The sequence below is a fragment of the Corvus hawaiiensis genome, chromosome 6 (assembly GCF_020740725.1).
Source record: "Corvus hawaiiensis isolate bCorHaw1 chromosome 6, bCorHaw1.pri.cur, whole genome shotgun sequence".
NCBI classification, from domain to species: domain Eukaryota; kingdom Metazoa; phylum Chordata; class Aves; order Passeriformes; family Corvidae; genus Corvus; species Corvus hawaiiensis.
In genome coordinates, this window is record NC_063218.1 from 14,699,104 (window position 1) to 14,714,897 (window position 15,794).

The 15,794-nt window shown below is 43.3% G+C and overlaps 1 protein-coding gene, 1 long non-coding RNA gene and 1 other non-coding gene across 3 annotated transcripts; 2 read left to right on the forward strand and 1 right to left on the reverse strand.

The window, feature by feature from the left end:
* Window positions 1-3,552: 3,552 nt before the first annotated feature.
* Window positions 3,553-10,388, reverse strand: GLRX5 (glutaredoxin 5). Its single transcript, XM_048306985.1, has 2 exons — window positions 10,070-10,388; window positions 3,553-4,947 (listed from the first exon to the last, which is right to left on the reverse strand). The coding sequence occupies exons 1-2, from the start codon at window positions 10,371-10,373 to the stop codon at window positions 4,769-4,771; spliced, it is 483 nt and encodes a 160-aa protein (XP_048162942.1). The 5' UTR covers window positions 10,374-10,388; the 3' UTR covers window positions 3,553-4,768.
* Window positions 10,389-10,595: 207 nt separating this feature from the next.
* On the forward strand, window positions 10,596-15,794 carry LOC125327489. Its single transcript, XR_007204292.1, has 2 exons — window positions 10,596-11,714; window positions 13,391-15,794. It is a non-coding gene; the product is annotated as an uncharacterized LOC125327489 (long non-coding RNA).
* LOC125328230 lies at window positions 12,815-13,088 on the forward strand. Its single transcript, XR_007204612.1, has one exon. It is a non-coding gene; the product is annotated as a small Cajal body-specific RNA 13 (non-coding RNA).

The window sequence follows — 15,794 nt, forward strand, 5'->3', positions numbered from 1 at the left end:
CTTGAATCCACTTAGCTATTTTAGTCCTATTTTCTGTGTAATTAAAGCCTGCTTTCCCTAGGAGATTCCAGGAAAAACTTCAAGTAGTTAAATCAGTGAGGACTTACTACAGCCATGATCAGGTCACATCAGAGACAGCACTGCTTTGACCAAGCTATGAAACAAAACAAGCAGCATTCCAAAGAGAAAGCCAGAACCAGAAAATGAACCACAGCCCTTTACAGACCAGTGTGTTCCTCTCAACCCTTCAGCCAAAAAGCAAGCTCACCCTGCCACCCAGAACCATTAACACCTTAACACTATAACACCTTAACACCTAACACCATAAACCCTTCCCACTCTCTTAACCTTTGCTTATTGTCTTTCCACCTTTGCTCGCAGACTCCTTACAGGTAACACGTATCTTGTAACTAATGAGTGGTTTTCTCCTACACAGTCCTGTAATATGGATATTGAACACCCCTGTGTAAGAAGATCTCGTTTCTGCAGAAGGGACATGCAAATCAGATTAGACAGGATTTATTGATCAGGCTGCCAGCTCTGCTTTTTAATATTGCCCTTCTTAGATGCAGGCACTGCCAGGGTCTTACTGGGATTCTTGGTGACAGCTCAGAGATTTTCCTTGGTACAATTCTTTGATTCCATGTTCCCAAGCTTGATTGTTTTCTATGCACATTGACAGGTTCCCAGAAAAGTCCTGTCAAAGATTTCTAGCCCACTTTTTAAAGAGAACTAGAGAACTCAGCGAGAGCACGAAAATAAACCTACATGTTGTCAGACCTAAAATAAAGACACTAAGGTATTTCAGGGCATTTAGATGGTATAAAATTTTTTTTTTGGAGCAGACAAGCAATGGAGAATATTGACCGTGTCCAAACATTCACTAGCAATATTAAGGCAAGGAACTCATTAGGGCTGAGAAACACATTTAATGTGTAACCCATTAATATGCCCTGAGTTGTTAACTGCTATTTTCTCAGGGAAACAACCTTCGTGTTAATTGATTTCAATGCTCCCAAATCAAAATTAACAGAACAATAGCAAGTGTTTGTAACCTGCCTCCTTCTGCTCCTCACCAGAACCAGTTCAAGAGGAGCAAAGAAACCTTATCCCACTCCACCCCACCCCCAACTTCGGTGAAGGTTTAACACAGTAGATCAGCTTTGGAATACAAACTATCTCATTTGCTTAAACCAAAGCACCTTGTTTTATATCTAAGAGGTGTGAAGTGCTAGCAAATGCAAAAGATTAGCTTAATTTATGATCTGGTGAATAGGTTGGTTCACTCAGTTCAGCCTTTTAGCACAGCAGCAACACCAAGGGCATCCTCAGAAAGTAAATAATTAGGGTACTGGTTTCCAGTTTGGCAAATACTCATACTACAACCTGATAATAGAGTAATAATCCTAAATAAGTTTACATGCATTCACAAGTATCTTATTGTAAGCTCTCAGCAGGGCAATCCAACTAAGATGGATCCAGCAGCATCTCACCAGAGGAGCAGCCAGCCGGAATTCCTGCCCGGCACCACACACAAGAACACAAAGAGCAGGAAAGGGACTGGCAGCTCCACACACCCAACCTTGATCCATAGACGCCCTGCAGGTGGCAACGCTCCTGCACAGCCCTGCCGCCTGCCCCGTCCTTACCACAGCAGACCCAACTCCAGACCAGGCAGTTTTGCCTCTCTCTTCACCAAAGATGGCAAAGGCACGTCCCCATCTTTGCTCTTGGCTGTCCCCAGCAGCTTCAGCCGGCCTTCCCATGGTGTGCTCTTGACCACTACTACCTCTTTGGTCTTCATTTTATGGCAGAGGAATCAGGGAAGAACTAGCAGCAGTACCAGCTACCCCCATCCTCTCCCTCACCTACCATGACAAGCTGCTCCTCCTGGGGAGAAAAAAAGTCACCCTTTCCTCCACAGAATCTGTCACATCCTCCTGACCAAGGACTCCTCATGGATCCTTCCAGCTGGCACCAGCCCCCCACTATTAGCTCAGCTCGCTCATTGATTGCCACCCCACACTCCAGTACTATCAGTTGCTTTCTCTCACTGCCTAAGAGCATGAGAAAAGCAGGTGTAAGTCTCTCAAGAGAGGCATGGGTTTCTTCCTCAAAAAAATCAGTTTACCTGTGCCATCCCTTTGGGATTGGAAGCACATGCTCCCTCTTGCCTCTAGTTTGAGGGACAGCAGAGGATGTTGAGCAGAGCACACAATACTGCCCACCTTCTAAAATGGTCCCCTACAACTAGTTTCTGGGGGAAAATACTCCCAGTCAACAAAATAAAGCTCTTTGTGAGCATCTGAAGCTTTACAATTTAAGTAGATGGTCATTTTTTAATTGCAGCTGGATTAAAATGATCATTTTTATAAATGTAGAACAACTGCTCATGCACAGAGGAAATGTATGGCTTGCAGGGGAATGCAGGCAAAAGCCCCAATTTCATTCCCCACTCTGTGGCTTTGTCACACACACTTTACAGAATCACTGTTGCTTTTACCTGCTCAATAACATGTTTCAGTCATGCAGAGATTGATATAAACACTACTATATATGTTATGCAAAGGTTTAATCGAGTAATTAAAATCTAAAGAGGGGTAGAAAGCAGAGAAAGTAGAAAAACTTCCATGTTTTGTTAAAAGCAGGAACCCATACTGGGAGAAAAATTTTGCTGCATAAAGACTACCTGACAATGCTGAAGTTCCCTTTATCTAAAATTACTAGCAGGTACTACTTAAAATATTCAGCTTGTGCAGAAGACTAAAGATCTATGACACACCAAGTTTGGGGGATTGTTTTTTTAATAGATTTATTTGGTAGCCAGACTAAGAGTTAGCCAGTGAAGCAGAAAATAATTTTCTTCATTACCTTTTTGTTTACTGTGTACATTCATTTCAATAGGTCAACATAAATAACCAAAGACTTTTGAAATTTACTTCTTTTTCTGAACATTGTTTTACATTCAGAATGGCAAAGACTACCTGTGATTAGCCATAAGAAAGTTCATTTAATTTGAATTCAAATGCTCAGAACAAACCTTCATCAATACCTTAAGCTTTGCATGAATGTGATGTGGCACATGAACAGAAGAAAATCTTGCACTCACACCTCCATGCCTTACAGCCACAAGTGACTGCCCCGAGTGGAACTTCCTCCTACACCATGGTCACTCAGGGACCTCCAGGGAGCCGCTGTGGTGACCAAGTGAATACACACAACACACACACACTGTATCTAATCCTGCTGATACTGACTGCGTTACAACTATACAGCAACTTTACTGTTAACAGTTTGGCAAATCCTGTGCAGAATGTTCTAGTAAAGTTTCTCCACTGCTTGCTCAAGTGAGCAGGAGAGATTTAGAACCAGAACTTGCATCAAATCTATGTTGTCTACAGGTTCCAGTCCTGTTCTCTTTCACTGACCATTCATAATTTCTTCTTTCTCCAGAACACATTTTCCATCCTATGCAGTGGAAAACATGTTAGGCTTCAAATCAAAAGCAGTATCAGTTGCATTAGTCATTTAAAATAACGAGCAACTACTGTAGACAATCAACATAAAACACAGTTTATTTCCAACCATTTGCCTAATTCACATGCAAACTGGTTTATATTAATTCAACTGCATTTAGAAATAGCTTAGTTAGCTTTTAACCTTAGCAGTATTGCTATAGAGCTGAAGCTACACTGGTTAATAGAATTTGTTTTCATTTAGAGAAATGTGCTTAGGTAGGTACTGAACACTTCAGAGACTTTCCACAAAGAAATATTTATCTATTCAGTAACCTCTGTGCTGCACTCATCTTACCCACACAAACATTTCATCTGTAAATCCCATGTTTAAAGACTGTATTCTCCTGAGCACATCAGCCAGGAGAAAACACTTGGAAACACAACAAATACAAAAAGATAACAAGCAAATAATACAACATTACAGTAATAACTGTTCTCCTGTACTATTTCAAGCTAGAATACTGAGGCCTTAAACAATTCCCACATTTTAGCACTGACACAGAACTGCCATACGCAAAGTATAGAAGCAGGGGGAAAAGCTGTTTTGCAAGAGGTAGAAAAGGTTTTATAAAATATTTAGGCACAATTCTTAGCAGTTTTAAAAGCCATCAGAAAGTTACAAAGTAATAATGACCATTATAAATGTATTTGTACAAGTTCTGTTTATTTTTATCCTTTGGAATAAAAGTATATTTCATGCACTCTCACATAATCTTTTTTCTCCTATATTGTTGGAAAACTGTTTTTCTCCTACATTGTATGTGATTACACAGGTTTTACAGGCTCTCAGAAGTCTTATCACCAGGAGTTAAACAGAAAAACAGATGCACTATTACCAAACGCTTTTTCAGGAGAAGCAAGGGAATGCAAATGCTGTTTGTATATGTTCATGTATCAAAGAACAGAGAATCACATACGTAAAATCCATAAAAATATTATTAGTTCTTTTGGTTTACTCCCACCTCAATGAAGAAGAGTGCTTTTAGAAGTGAACTTTTTCTTTTTTAAAACACAAATTTTCACAAACGTTTGCTTTACAGTGCAGTGGTTATACTCAAATTTTCACAATACCCATAAATCGAAATACCAAGATCACGACATTTTACATTTACCATGAGCTAAGAGACATTCACTTAGTGTCAGTTCAAACAGATGCCTTCTTCAACCTAGAGTACGTAAGGCTTTATGGGTAACAAGTTCTTATCAAAGATTTGCTTTATTCCTGTCACAGCATTTTTTTTTTGCTCATTTTACTTTTTCTCTTGGTCTTTTTCTGCATCCAGAAGCGCTGAACGGATTCCTAGTTTCTTCAGCTCTTCTACAAGATCTCCATTCTGATGCATCTGGAGGAGTATATCACAGCCGCCAACAAATTCACCATTGAGGTACACTTGTGGGATGGTAGGCCAGTTGGAGTAGTTTTTTATTCCTGAATAAGAAAAAAAAAATTATTAAAGGTTTCCCCCCCCTCTCCTAACAGAATAGTATTTTAAAAGGAATGCATTGCTTCCACCTGACTCTACCATTGATATTTGAATTTCTTTCCCATTAAGGAAAAAAGTTATCTATGTTACATGAGCACTATCAGGAAAAAATTATGTTAGAGTTAGGTTTGGTTCTCACTCCAACTCAAAGATGTGGGTTGAAAGATATGGAGTCAGCTCCTATACTGACTTCAAGCAGGAACTGGAAAAACACAGCATCTTTTTTCACTCCCAACAATAAATGACTCTTTCAATCAATTACAGAAATGAGAAGTACTGAAAAATACTGAGAACTGTTTACTTTCTGTTATATTTCCCAGAGCGACTTTAAAATATTTTATGTTCTTACTGAACTCATACAGTTACACTTATTCCTGCAATTTCCATTGCAAGATACATTTGCCCCTGCAGCGCCCTTATGAATTTTAAATTGCTTTATCTTTCACTGCCAGACCTTACAGCACATGGGAGGGGCACAAAGACTGAAGTCTCTTTAAAAGTACTCATTTAACAAAACACAGTTCAAGTCAATTACTAAGTACAGAATTCAAGTTTAAAACTGTATTTCACAGAAGGCAAATGTAAGACCACCCAAAAATATAAACTGATCAGCTGATACACACTGCAACCAGCTTGCACTTAGATATCACACAAAAAATTACACAGAAGAATCATTGTATCTAACTTGCCACTTTTTAAATGACCCTTCACACAAAGCCGTTATTTCTGTAGCAGAGGAAATAGCTAAAACCTACTGCTACCTATTTTTATAACACAACCACGAGCATTTGATTGGATGACAAGTTTTGAATTCAACATTTTTATGTATTTTCAAAATGCAGTGCCTGGAATTTTTCTGCCAAAGGCACGAAAGCCCATATAGCAAACTTAAGCCTACAGAGGTACCTTTTCAGAACATCAGAGCCCACTCACCTTGGAAGCCAACCCTCCATCAACAAATATTAGACCTGAATAGCTGACAGCACAAGAAAACTTGTTTTCCTCTTAGAAAACATTTTAGTCTCTAGAGACTATAAAGGCAAAACCCAGAATACTCAAGCTAAAAAAATAACCATATAAGGAAATTATGCTTACTTCATTAGAACTTAAACCACTTTCTTTTTTAATAAATATGTCTAAGTGCAAAAATATACAATGGGATTATTACTTTAATGTATAAAAGATGCAATATAGCTAATAACTCCCCTTAGCAAAATATAACATGCTTTAAAAATCCACTAAAGTAATAGTAAACTAGAAAAAAAGATTGTTGTGACAAAGTGTTCCTAACCACAAAGTACATCAGCTAAGAGATTTTATTCTGATGTCAGATTTTGTGCATGGGCAACCAATGTTTCGTAAGACCAAAACAGCAAGTTTAGCACATAAATCAAGGTCAAAGGGAACCCATAACCACCCATCCTCCATCATCACCACCTGTAACTTCTTCCTTAGTTTGCAGAACTTTTAAGCTTTGATGTCAACTTGATTTAACAATAATTTTTCTTAAATGCTTTTTGGCCTTTGAGTACCCAAAACTGCTTAAACTGTCCTACGTATCTTTTAAGCCATCAAAGTTTCAATGAAAACCTATGTTCCATGATTAAGACATGCCTAAGGATGACCCTGGTCAAAGAGCCACTGCAGATATGAAATAGTGCCTGTTTTTCTTAAGATACTGCAATGCTAAACATGAATTGAGAACTAAGGGCTCTGCATAATAAACCTATCGCTAACAAGCATTCCAAGGTAACATTTACACCAGTAATTCTTCCACAGAAATATTTTCTTCAAGGACCCAACTGCACACACATACAAGCACTGATAGTACTTTTAATGACCTATCCACCTTCAGATAAAAGTAAGAATACAATCAAGCTCAGTTGCTCTGTGTGCTGCATTTCATGTGCTGGACAAGCTGCTTTAAATGCCTCCGTGCTGGGGCTCAAACTGAACACTCCCTCCACTGGCCACCCAAGCCTTACTCGGGGCAGCAGTTACTAACACTGCTGCAGTGGTGTTAAAGCAAGTTAGCCTGGCTACACCTGCTGCACTTGGGATGCACATTTGTGATGATTCTTTTGGTACACAACATCCAAAGGGATCTCCATCTCCCTCTCTGCAGATTGGTTCCTTGCTGCGCTTCAGAAGCTGCAGGCTGTGCTCTGAACTACTGTTTGCTTTGGAAAACCACACTCCACAGGTCAGGGGATCAGTCTGACAGCTGTGCTAGCTCACTTAAAGGTAACTATGAAACCAGCATCAGTGCAAAGAGCTACTGAAACGGGTGCCCAGCACACTCCCACCCCTCTCCCCAGCTCCAGCTACCAATACTCAGCCTCTCTTGCCAGCATTAGCACTAATGAAGGATGGGCACATGCCTCTCTCCAACAGCCTGCCCTTACTACAAATGTATAAGCACATATATATTCAAACATTTAAGTCAGGTTCAGGTGAACACAAAGCTGGTGGCCAGCTCACATACAGCAATCTCCTTGCAGGTCAGTCTTTTGTTCATGTACTTGGTATTTTCACAGCTAAAGGTTCCACACCCCAGCCCCCCCCCCATACATGCAGTGCAGATTATGTTCACAGAGAGGGCCTAAGAAAGGCTCACATGCTGCATATCTAACTTTTTGACACCTGAGGCCAGATCTGGCCTTCAGTCAGTCACTGCTGAAATACAGTTGGCAACTTAGAGAAATACAATTTCAAGCAGCCCTGTCCTCTCCTCTGTCAGAGATTGCCACCCACAGAAGCATGCACCTCCTGGCTTTTTAGTGTGCAGTAGGTAATACAGCTGAAGCAGTACAAGAATACAAGAATTCTGCTGCCCTTGAGAACACCTGTGTCACTCCCCAAGCCTTCAAGGCTCTGTTCTTCATGCTGGCTCTGGCACTCAGCTCACAGTACAAACTGCTACTTCAACTTGCAGGCCCAGTGACCCAGTTAATAAATTGAGCTAGCCCTCTGCACAGTTGGACAGGTGCCAAAGCTGGTGCATGGAAAGGAACAGAACAACTTCTTTAAGCACCTGAGAACCAGCAGAATATTGTGCAAGGGTACACTCTGTAACTTCATGCTATGTAGCTTAGACACTGGAGGGCTGGATCAAAACACTAATTTCAATTTAAAGCTCTGGTAGCCAGGAGGGCAATAACCTCTCTGATCACCTAGCACAAGCCCAAGTTCATATGGAGGAAAAATTTAAGTGACACAGGAAGAAAACACTACCTATTCACATGGTCAAGTCCTCAGAGACTCTAACTTATAAATGAACTGCCCATTCACAGGCTCACAAAAGCCCCTCAACCAAAAGTGTAATGCTGATGGTTTGATTTCAGGGTTTTGTTTCCTCCTTTTTAGTTTATGAGTTTGTTCTAGTAAACTGTACAATTAATACATTCAGATATGTAAACAGACTTTAGAAAATTACCATGATTTGTTCACTTGCCAAAGGCAGAGGAAGATTTATTTGAACAAAACCAGCCTCCATTAACAAAAGATGTCATTACATAGAAATTCAAGTATCTAAGCTTTTATACCATACCAACTGTAGCTGTGAATTGAAAAGCAAACAAGGACTGGAAAAATCAGGCTTTTAGCTAAAAGCTAATGAAAAACAGAATCAGTCAGATGACACCAAAAACAAAGGAGAACAAAGTCACCTGATACATGCCAGCATGTGCCTTTACAGCACATTTTAGTACATTCTGGGCAAGAACTGTTAATGCCATGCACCTGCAAGACTAAATATTATGTACTTGTATATATTTTTTTTGGTTTTAAAACTTTCTCAAATAACTACATAGAACCTCAACAGTCAGATGTGCACGTTGAAGAGGGAAAGATGAAAAGCATTACCAGAACAGATTACTAGCTTTCCACAGCTGGCAAAAGAATCTAATATAGAATAGCTACTACCACTTGAACTGCAATGGTGAAACTATTACTAAATATTTCTTATGCAAATGACTAGCATAATTTTGTACTTTATCAAGAGAATCCCAGCAGGCAGTACCAGCTGGGAATGAAGTAGTACAAGTCCAAGCCATACATGAAATTTCACCATACTGTTCACAGGAAAGACAAAACCTGATAACAAAGAATTTCAGGGGTCTTTAATGCAGCTCTCTATCTCTGAACCAGGCAAGGCAGCGTGGCACAAAGAGCCTGATCTCCAAGCATCACCCTGCACACACAGCTGTGCTCTGCTGATAACAGACCTCTTGGACACAGGGAGGGTCACAAAAACCAAACCAGGGCGTTCGGGCAGCAACAAACTGATAGCAACCTCAATGGCACATCTCTGCAATAAACTTCCAGTTCGACTAATACCCAAACAGAATCATAGAATTAATTAGGTTAGGAAAGACCTCTGAGATCATCGAGTCCAACCTATGACTGAACACTACCTTGTCAACTGGACCCTGGCACTACATGCCATGTCCAGTCCTTCCTTAAACATCTCCAAGGCTGGTGACTCCAACATCTCCGTGGGCAGCCCACCCCAATGTCTAATCACCCTTTCTGTGAAGAAACTCCTCCTAGCATCGAACCTAAAGCTCCGCTGGCACAACTTAAGACTGTCTTCTCATCCTATCGCTTGTTGCCTTGGAGAAGAGGCCCATCCCCACCTGGCTACAACCTCCTTTCATGTAATTGTAAAAAGTGATAAGGTCACCCGTGAGCCTCCTCTTCTCCAGGTTAAACACCGCCAAACTCCCTCAGCCGCTCCTCACAGAACATGTGCCGCAGACCCTTCCCCAGCTCCGCTGCTCTTCTCCCCACGATGTTGGCCTCCTTAAAAAAACCCAGAGCCCAACCCAGCCCACCCGATAAAGCAAGAAGCAAGTTACAGGTGGGACAAGCACGCAGGGGCCGCTCCCACAGTGCTCGAGGTCAGCGGCGTTAAGGCGAGCCCGACCTCCCGGCAGCTCCCGAGGGCCCTTCCCACCGGGGAACCGGCCCCGGCTCCGTCCCCCACCAGGAGCAGCCCAGGGCTGCACAGGCCCCGGGGAGGCGGCATCCAGAGGTGACGCCGGCCCGGCCCGGCCCGGCGCTGACCTTGGCGGAGGTCGGGGTCCTGTAGCACATCGTGGGCGCGATAATCCTCCACGCCGTGCAGCCGCAGGATCTGCACCACGGCGTTGCTGAAGCCGCAGAGCGGCTGCGCCGGGCTGCCCTTCATGAACACCACCACCGGGTGCTCCCGCACCAACCGCTCCACCGCCTCCCGCGATCCCGAGCCGCCGCCGCCCTCAGCCCCGCCGCCCTCCCCGGTCGCCTGGCTGAGCGGGCGCCCGGCCCGGCCCCGCAGAGCGGCGGCGGCGGCCCCGATCCGCCACCCCGCCCGCACCGCCGCGCTCATCACCCCGCCGCCAGCACCGCCGCACCGCGCCCGCACCGCCCGCCGATTGGCGCACGGCGGAACGGGCCGCCGGGGAGCTTCCCTCGCATAGGTGCAGGCACCCGCCAGTCAGAACCGACAGCCAATAGCGCTGAGATACAGCCAGACTTGTCCCGCCCAGCAACCCTGAGGTGCTTCGCCTTCCTAGTGGAGGGAACAGAGCTGCTGCGGTCGCACTGGAAGAGGGACCTGTCAATCTAACGCGGATCTGTTAATCCCGCCCCCCCGGGGATGCGATTGGCCAGGCTGCCGCGGGGCGGGGCTTTCCGCTGGATGTCCGGGCGGGGGGGCCGGCGATTGGCCTGGGCTTCCTTTCGCTTCCGGGTAGCGGCCGCGCTCGTGGGGCTGCTGCTCCTCCCGCCTGGGCCCTGCGCCATCCCCGGGATGGACGGGCCGCGCTTCCCCTCCCGCACCCCCACCGCCGCCTCCGCGGGGCCGTGGGGAGGGCTGCACAGCATGGCGGGGGGGGCCCTGCCGGGTGGCCGCTACTGTGCTCAGGCTCTCCCTTCGGGCCTGGGGGGACCCGAACACCCCCGGGCCCTGCCGGCGCTGCCGGCCCTCGGGCGGGATCTGGGTTTTATCCCGCTGGCCCTTTGGTGGTGCAGGCGGTGGTGGAGCTCCCTCGGGCCGGGGCTGTTTAAGAGCCAAGGGAAATCCGTGGAGAAGGGACTGAGGGAGCCGGGCTGCGCTGGAGTGTCGGGCGGCTGTGCGGGGTGAAGCCGCGGTGCTAAAGCGTTTTCAGGTGGCAGCGGGGAAGCTGCTCTCAGAAAAGCAGCGCCGTTCAGTCGGCGCTTTTTGTCTCCGTAGGCAGCGGAGCTGTATGTGGGCAGCTGGTAAAGGGCTGCATGGGTCTGTCTTCCTTCGTGGCTTTGGCTGTGTTCAGGGACCGATTTGTCTGCGTTCAGTTGTCCGGGTTTGGTTGGTTTTTGACGGGATAAAGCAGGCGGTTTATCTCACTGAGAAAGTAGCGGTGCTTTGCATGCTCGGGTTTAGTGCTGGGAGGGGAGACCCGAGTAGCTTTGCACAGCTTGACCTGCCAGCTTGAGCTGGGTAAGGGTGGCAGCGGGATGCAAGGATGGGAGCAAGATTGGGCTGGCTGCCTGCGCAAAAGGATGGTTTAGTCGGTGCTGGAACAAGGGCAGAAGTGCCTGATGTTAGCCAGAGAAGCGCTGGATTTGGAACGTGTCCTGCAGACGGCCGTGCGTGCAGGCAGCTTTGCTTGATCTCCTGGGCAGATGCCGTATGCTTTCCAAGAACCTGGCGCAGAGCGTGGCGGTCTCCTAAAGCAGCAGGGCCTGTCCTGTAAGTAGAAGAAAATGTTGAGGAGTTTTCCTCTGTGCTAAAATGCAGTCTCACAGATAACAAGTCACAGTGTATTTTGAGTGCTAATTTATATTGCGGCTGTAGCATCTGGACTTCTGGTATATTAATGACCATTTGTCTTACATATATTTGTAATGAAAAGGGCTTTTACCATCCAGTTCCGTTCTTGTGAGAACTTTGCAAACAAGCCCAGCTTGTTTTCAGCATTCAGAAGAGTGCTTGCCTAATTCTTATTTTATGTGGAATCCAGCTGATGCTTGAGAGAGCTTTGTTTTAATTTTTTTGAAGCCACCCTCAGGATAATTTCTGTTGCCTTTTATTTAAATTTATTAACAATTGTTGCAAACTTACCCCTTGCCATCCCGTGTGCATAGGTTATGAATAAGTACAATGTTGCTGCAGTTTTTAAAAGTATTTATGAGGAAATACTTTCCATGTTTATGCTGAAGGCAAAGTTCATAGTTGTGTTGCTGATGAACACCCTGTATTTTGTGAGTTGGTATGTTTTGCTTTCAACAGAACATCACAAGTCAGGCTCAGCCATGGTGATCAAGACACAGAGAAGTGTTTGCTTTCTGTGGTTGATATGTTGTGATTAACATGGTGAAGGTTGTGCAGTATGAAAAAAAAAAAAAATGTCCTGTTCATGCTAGATGGAACTGCAGTAACTTATGCAGAGCAAAAGTATGTTTTCCTATTTGTTGAACTGTTTCAATATACAAAGACAAAACAAGTGTTAACTGTAATAGCCCAAGTGGTTCTTTTGTCATTTTAATCAAGTATAAAGACTCCTGCCACTTTTAGGTCCTGGGTGGTCAAAGTGGAATTTAATAAAAATTGATTGGCAAGAAAGATACCTTTTTAGTCTTAAAGACAACTAAGTGCGTTTTTTTTCAACAAAATATTGGGCTATGCACAGAACACAGTGGTATTTGCCTTCCTGAATTTTGTTCTAGCTATTTCTGCAAAGGGATGGTTCACTAGAAATAAGTAACATAAAGACATCAGACTCAAGTGTAATAAACCCTTGTGAGGATAATGTTCTTTAAGAAATTGTGTAACCACATTTGTAGTTTAGTCCTCTGTAGTCCAAGAGGTGCCCTTGGTTGTTGGTACTCTGGGCATACCAGGCTTGCAGAGAGAGCACCAGTGTGAGGAAGCCGAGGCATGACTGTCAGAGGTGCAGCAGCAACATGCGCAATATTCCTCCAACAGCTGCCATTCTGTTGCCACGGAGATAATGACTTTTCCCGTGTCATTATTGATCTATCAACAGTAAGAGCAATTCTGCAGTCTGATATTGTTTAGCAAATAGAGTAATGTCTGCTGAACACTGAAAAAGCTGCTATAAAATGCTGGAAAATTTCTCAGAAGTCTGTATACTAGGTTAAGTAGAAGTACTGAATTTGTAGTTACTGTGGTTTTATGAGATTGGCCTATGACATCTAAAGCTTAACAGAATGCTCTTTAATAAAATATTTAGTATGGTCAAATGCTTTTGAATTATGCAATATACAGCACTAAATTAGTGGATAAACACTTTTACCTACTGATTAGACTTAGAACAACTTGTCCACGTACGCTGTAGAAACAGATAATTCTGTCACCAGGTCTTGTCTTCCGTTAGTCTAAGTGAAACTTCTTGTGTTTTCCAGATAATGATTTAAATCATCTGTTCAGAAGAAGTATTAATGGGATTCCCATAAGATTCCTGACATTTTGCTGATGTTCCTGTTAGAAGACCTATCACCTCATTTTGAAAACATTATTAAAAGCACCAGTGTTCAAGCTGCGGGGCTTAAATGCTCGCAGTTAGTCATAAATTGGGTTACCTTCAGGCATTCTGCTGCAGAACAGAATTATTATTTATAAATTTGTGGTTTATTCTCATATGGTGTACAAGAATGATACTGTCAGCAGAAAGGTTTTTATTTGTTTTTAAAAGGGGGAGGGTTAAGGTAGTTAGTGAGAAAGAAAGCCTTGTTTCAGCTTATCGGAACAGAACACTTCTTTATGTTCAAGTCCGATATCTCTGTGTCATTCTGGGTTGTGATAGTGACTGGAAATGAAGTCCTTTATTGTGCCCTAACAATTGAGCTCTGTTTAGGTGGGGATTTTTTGTTTATTGAAGTTTTTAGGTGGGATGGCTTGAGGTCCAGCTGTTCTGCATGCCAGGTAAATCATCTCAGTGCACCATTAGGGTAACATCTGGAGGCACCAACATATCCTCAGTTCTGAGAGCATTACAAATGCTTAACATGTACCTACAGTTCTGGGCTGCCTAAATTGTGAACACTGAAAACACATCTGTGAAAAGTTCCTGGTTATTTTGGAAATGTACTAGTTTGAAAAAGTTGTGCAACAAACAGCAGAAATGTAAAAATGCTGTGGGAGTTTTACTGGGTTTTACTGGGAAATTGACATTTTGGAATCTGAACAGTATCTAACTTCCTGTCCTGGATCTAACCTGGAGATCTGTAAGTGAGTTTGTTTCTGAACTGGATAGGTAATGAAATAATATCTATGGATTTATGGCATATTCCCAAGATGGTGTTTGTGTTAGTCTTAAAGTACAACAGTCCATTTCATAAATGAGAGAGGTGAAAAATATTTACACAATTACCTGTGTCAGTTTAACTGATGGGGATAAACATGACCTAAGGCACTTTTTGGACTTAAATTATCTAAGGATGCCTTTGGCAGAGGGGGGTCATACTAATCGTCAAAGGGAAAATGTCCGAGCCCCACATTTAACAAAAAGAATGTAAGATCACATTCAAGCTTGATTGTAGATCTTTAAATGAGGCACTCTTTAGATTTGAAGCTCACTTCTTAATGACACTGATATCACTGTGTACCTCTTTTCACTCTGCTTTGTTAGTTGTGACACTGTCGTGAAGCAAGGACAAGTAATACGACCTCTGTAATAGAGAAGCAGAATTATTCTTTGGGATAAGCAAGTTGCTTGCAACTGTTCTGAATGATGAAAATCTTTTAGATCCTTGTTTCTGATTTGCAGGTGGTAGTGGTTCTTGAGTCTTTCAGTATAACGGAGGAAGCATAATTTTATAGGCATCTATTTCCATGCAGAACTGAGAAATACTACCTCTAATGAGAATACCTCTTGCCTCTTTTTACCCAGGAGTTAGGAATGCTAAAGTCTTTCATGGGCCTTAGAAAAAGACTGGCCAAACTCAAGAAAAAAATTGATCTGCTAAATAAAAAGACACCATTATGGTATCAATTCCTGAGCCACAGAAGGCTAGGGAGTGGGGTTGTAACTAAACACATGTCCTGTTCTTTGCTTCCTGTGCACTCACTTGTCCAGTGTCACAGAAACAGAGTCTTAAGCTCTGAGTATGGTAATTTGGACAATTGTAATTTATTTAAAGTGCTGGAAGTGTCTCGGCCTTTAGTAAGGCTGGGAGAACCCCAGGGCACTCACTGCCTGTAGGAAAGATTCTTGTGCCCCAGTTAAGGTCTGCCGGCACACTGTCACAGTAGCTTTCATTGGCTTAGTTTGTTTTCAAAACGTGCAGGTGCCGTGAGGCAGCCGAGCATCTGCGATTATCGTGTATGTCGTGACCACGAGGGGGCCCTGGCAGCTCCGGTCTGGGCGAGCCCGGAGTTACGCGCAGCGCTGGAAGGGCAGGGCTGATACCTTGCTGCCTCAGAGAGTGGTTACATCCCTTCTTGTTCAGCACTTCTGAGTTACCTTACCTCTTCTATATATTTTTTTTTTTCTAATTACAGTGTTTTGCTGTGTAATTTTGAGACATGCACCACTTTACCAAAACTCACCTCAGCTTTAATAAATAGCACTGGCCGTTTGATCTCTTCTTGTGGCAGAAGACAGATAGTACCAAGTGTGTCATCACATGTGAGTTTCATCTGTATGAGCTATTATTTCCCCAAGTAAAAATTCAAGACTTTTGCACACATCGCTGTATTTGTAAAACAGATGGAATTGCTATGAAGAATCTTAATGATAAGGTGTTTTGTAAAGAGTTTTTAAGCTTGGTACTACAATATTTCAATAAAGATTTTTTTCTCTACACA

What these genes read in the sequence shown, in the direction of transcription:
- GLRX5 (XM_048306985.1), bottom strand. Translation starts at nt 10,373, where the DNA reads ATGAGCGCGGCGGTGCGGGCGGGGTGGCGGATCGGGGCCGCCGCCGCC. An exon ending in GGACCCCGACCTCCGCCAAG is followed by an intron (nt 4,948 to 10,069) that starts GTCAGCGCCGGG and finishes TTTCTTATTCAG; the next exon opens with GAATAAAAAACTACTCCAAC.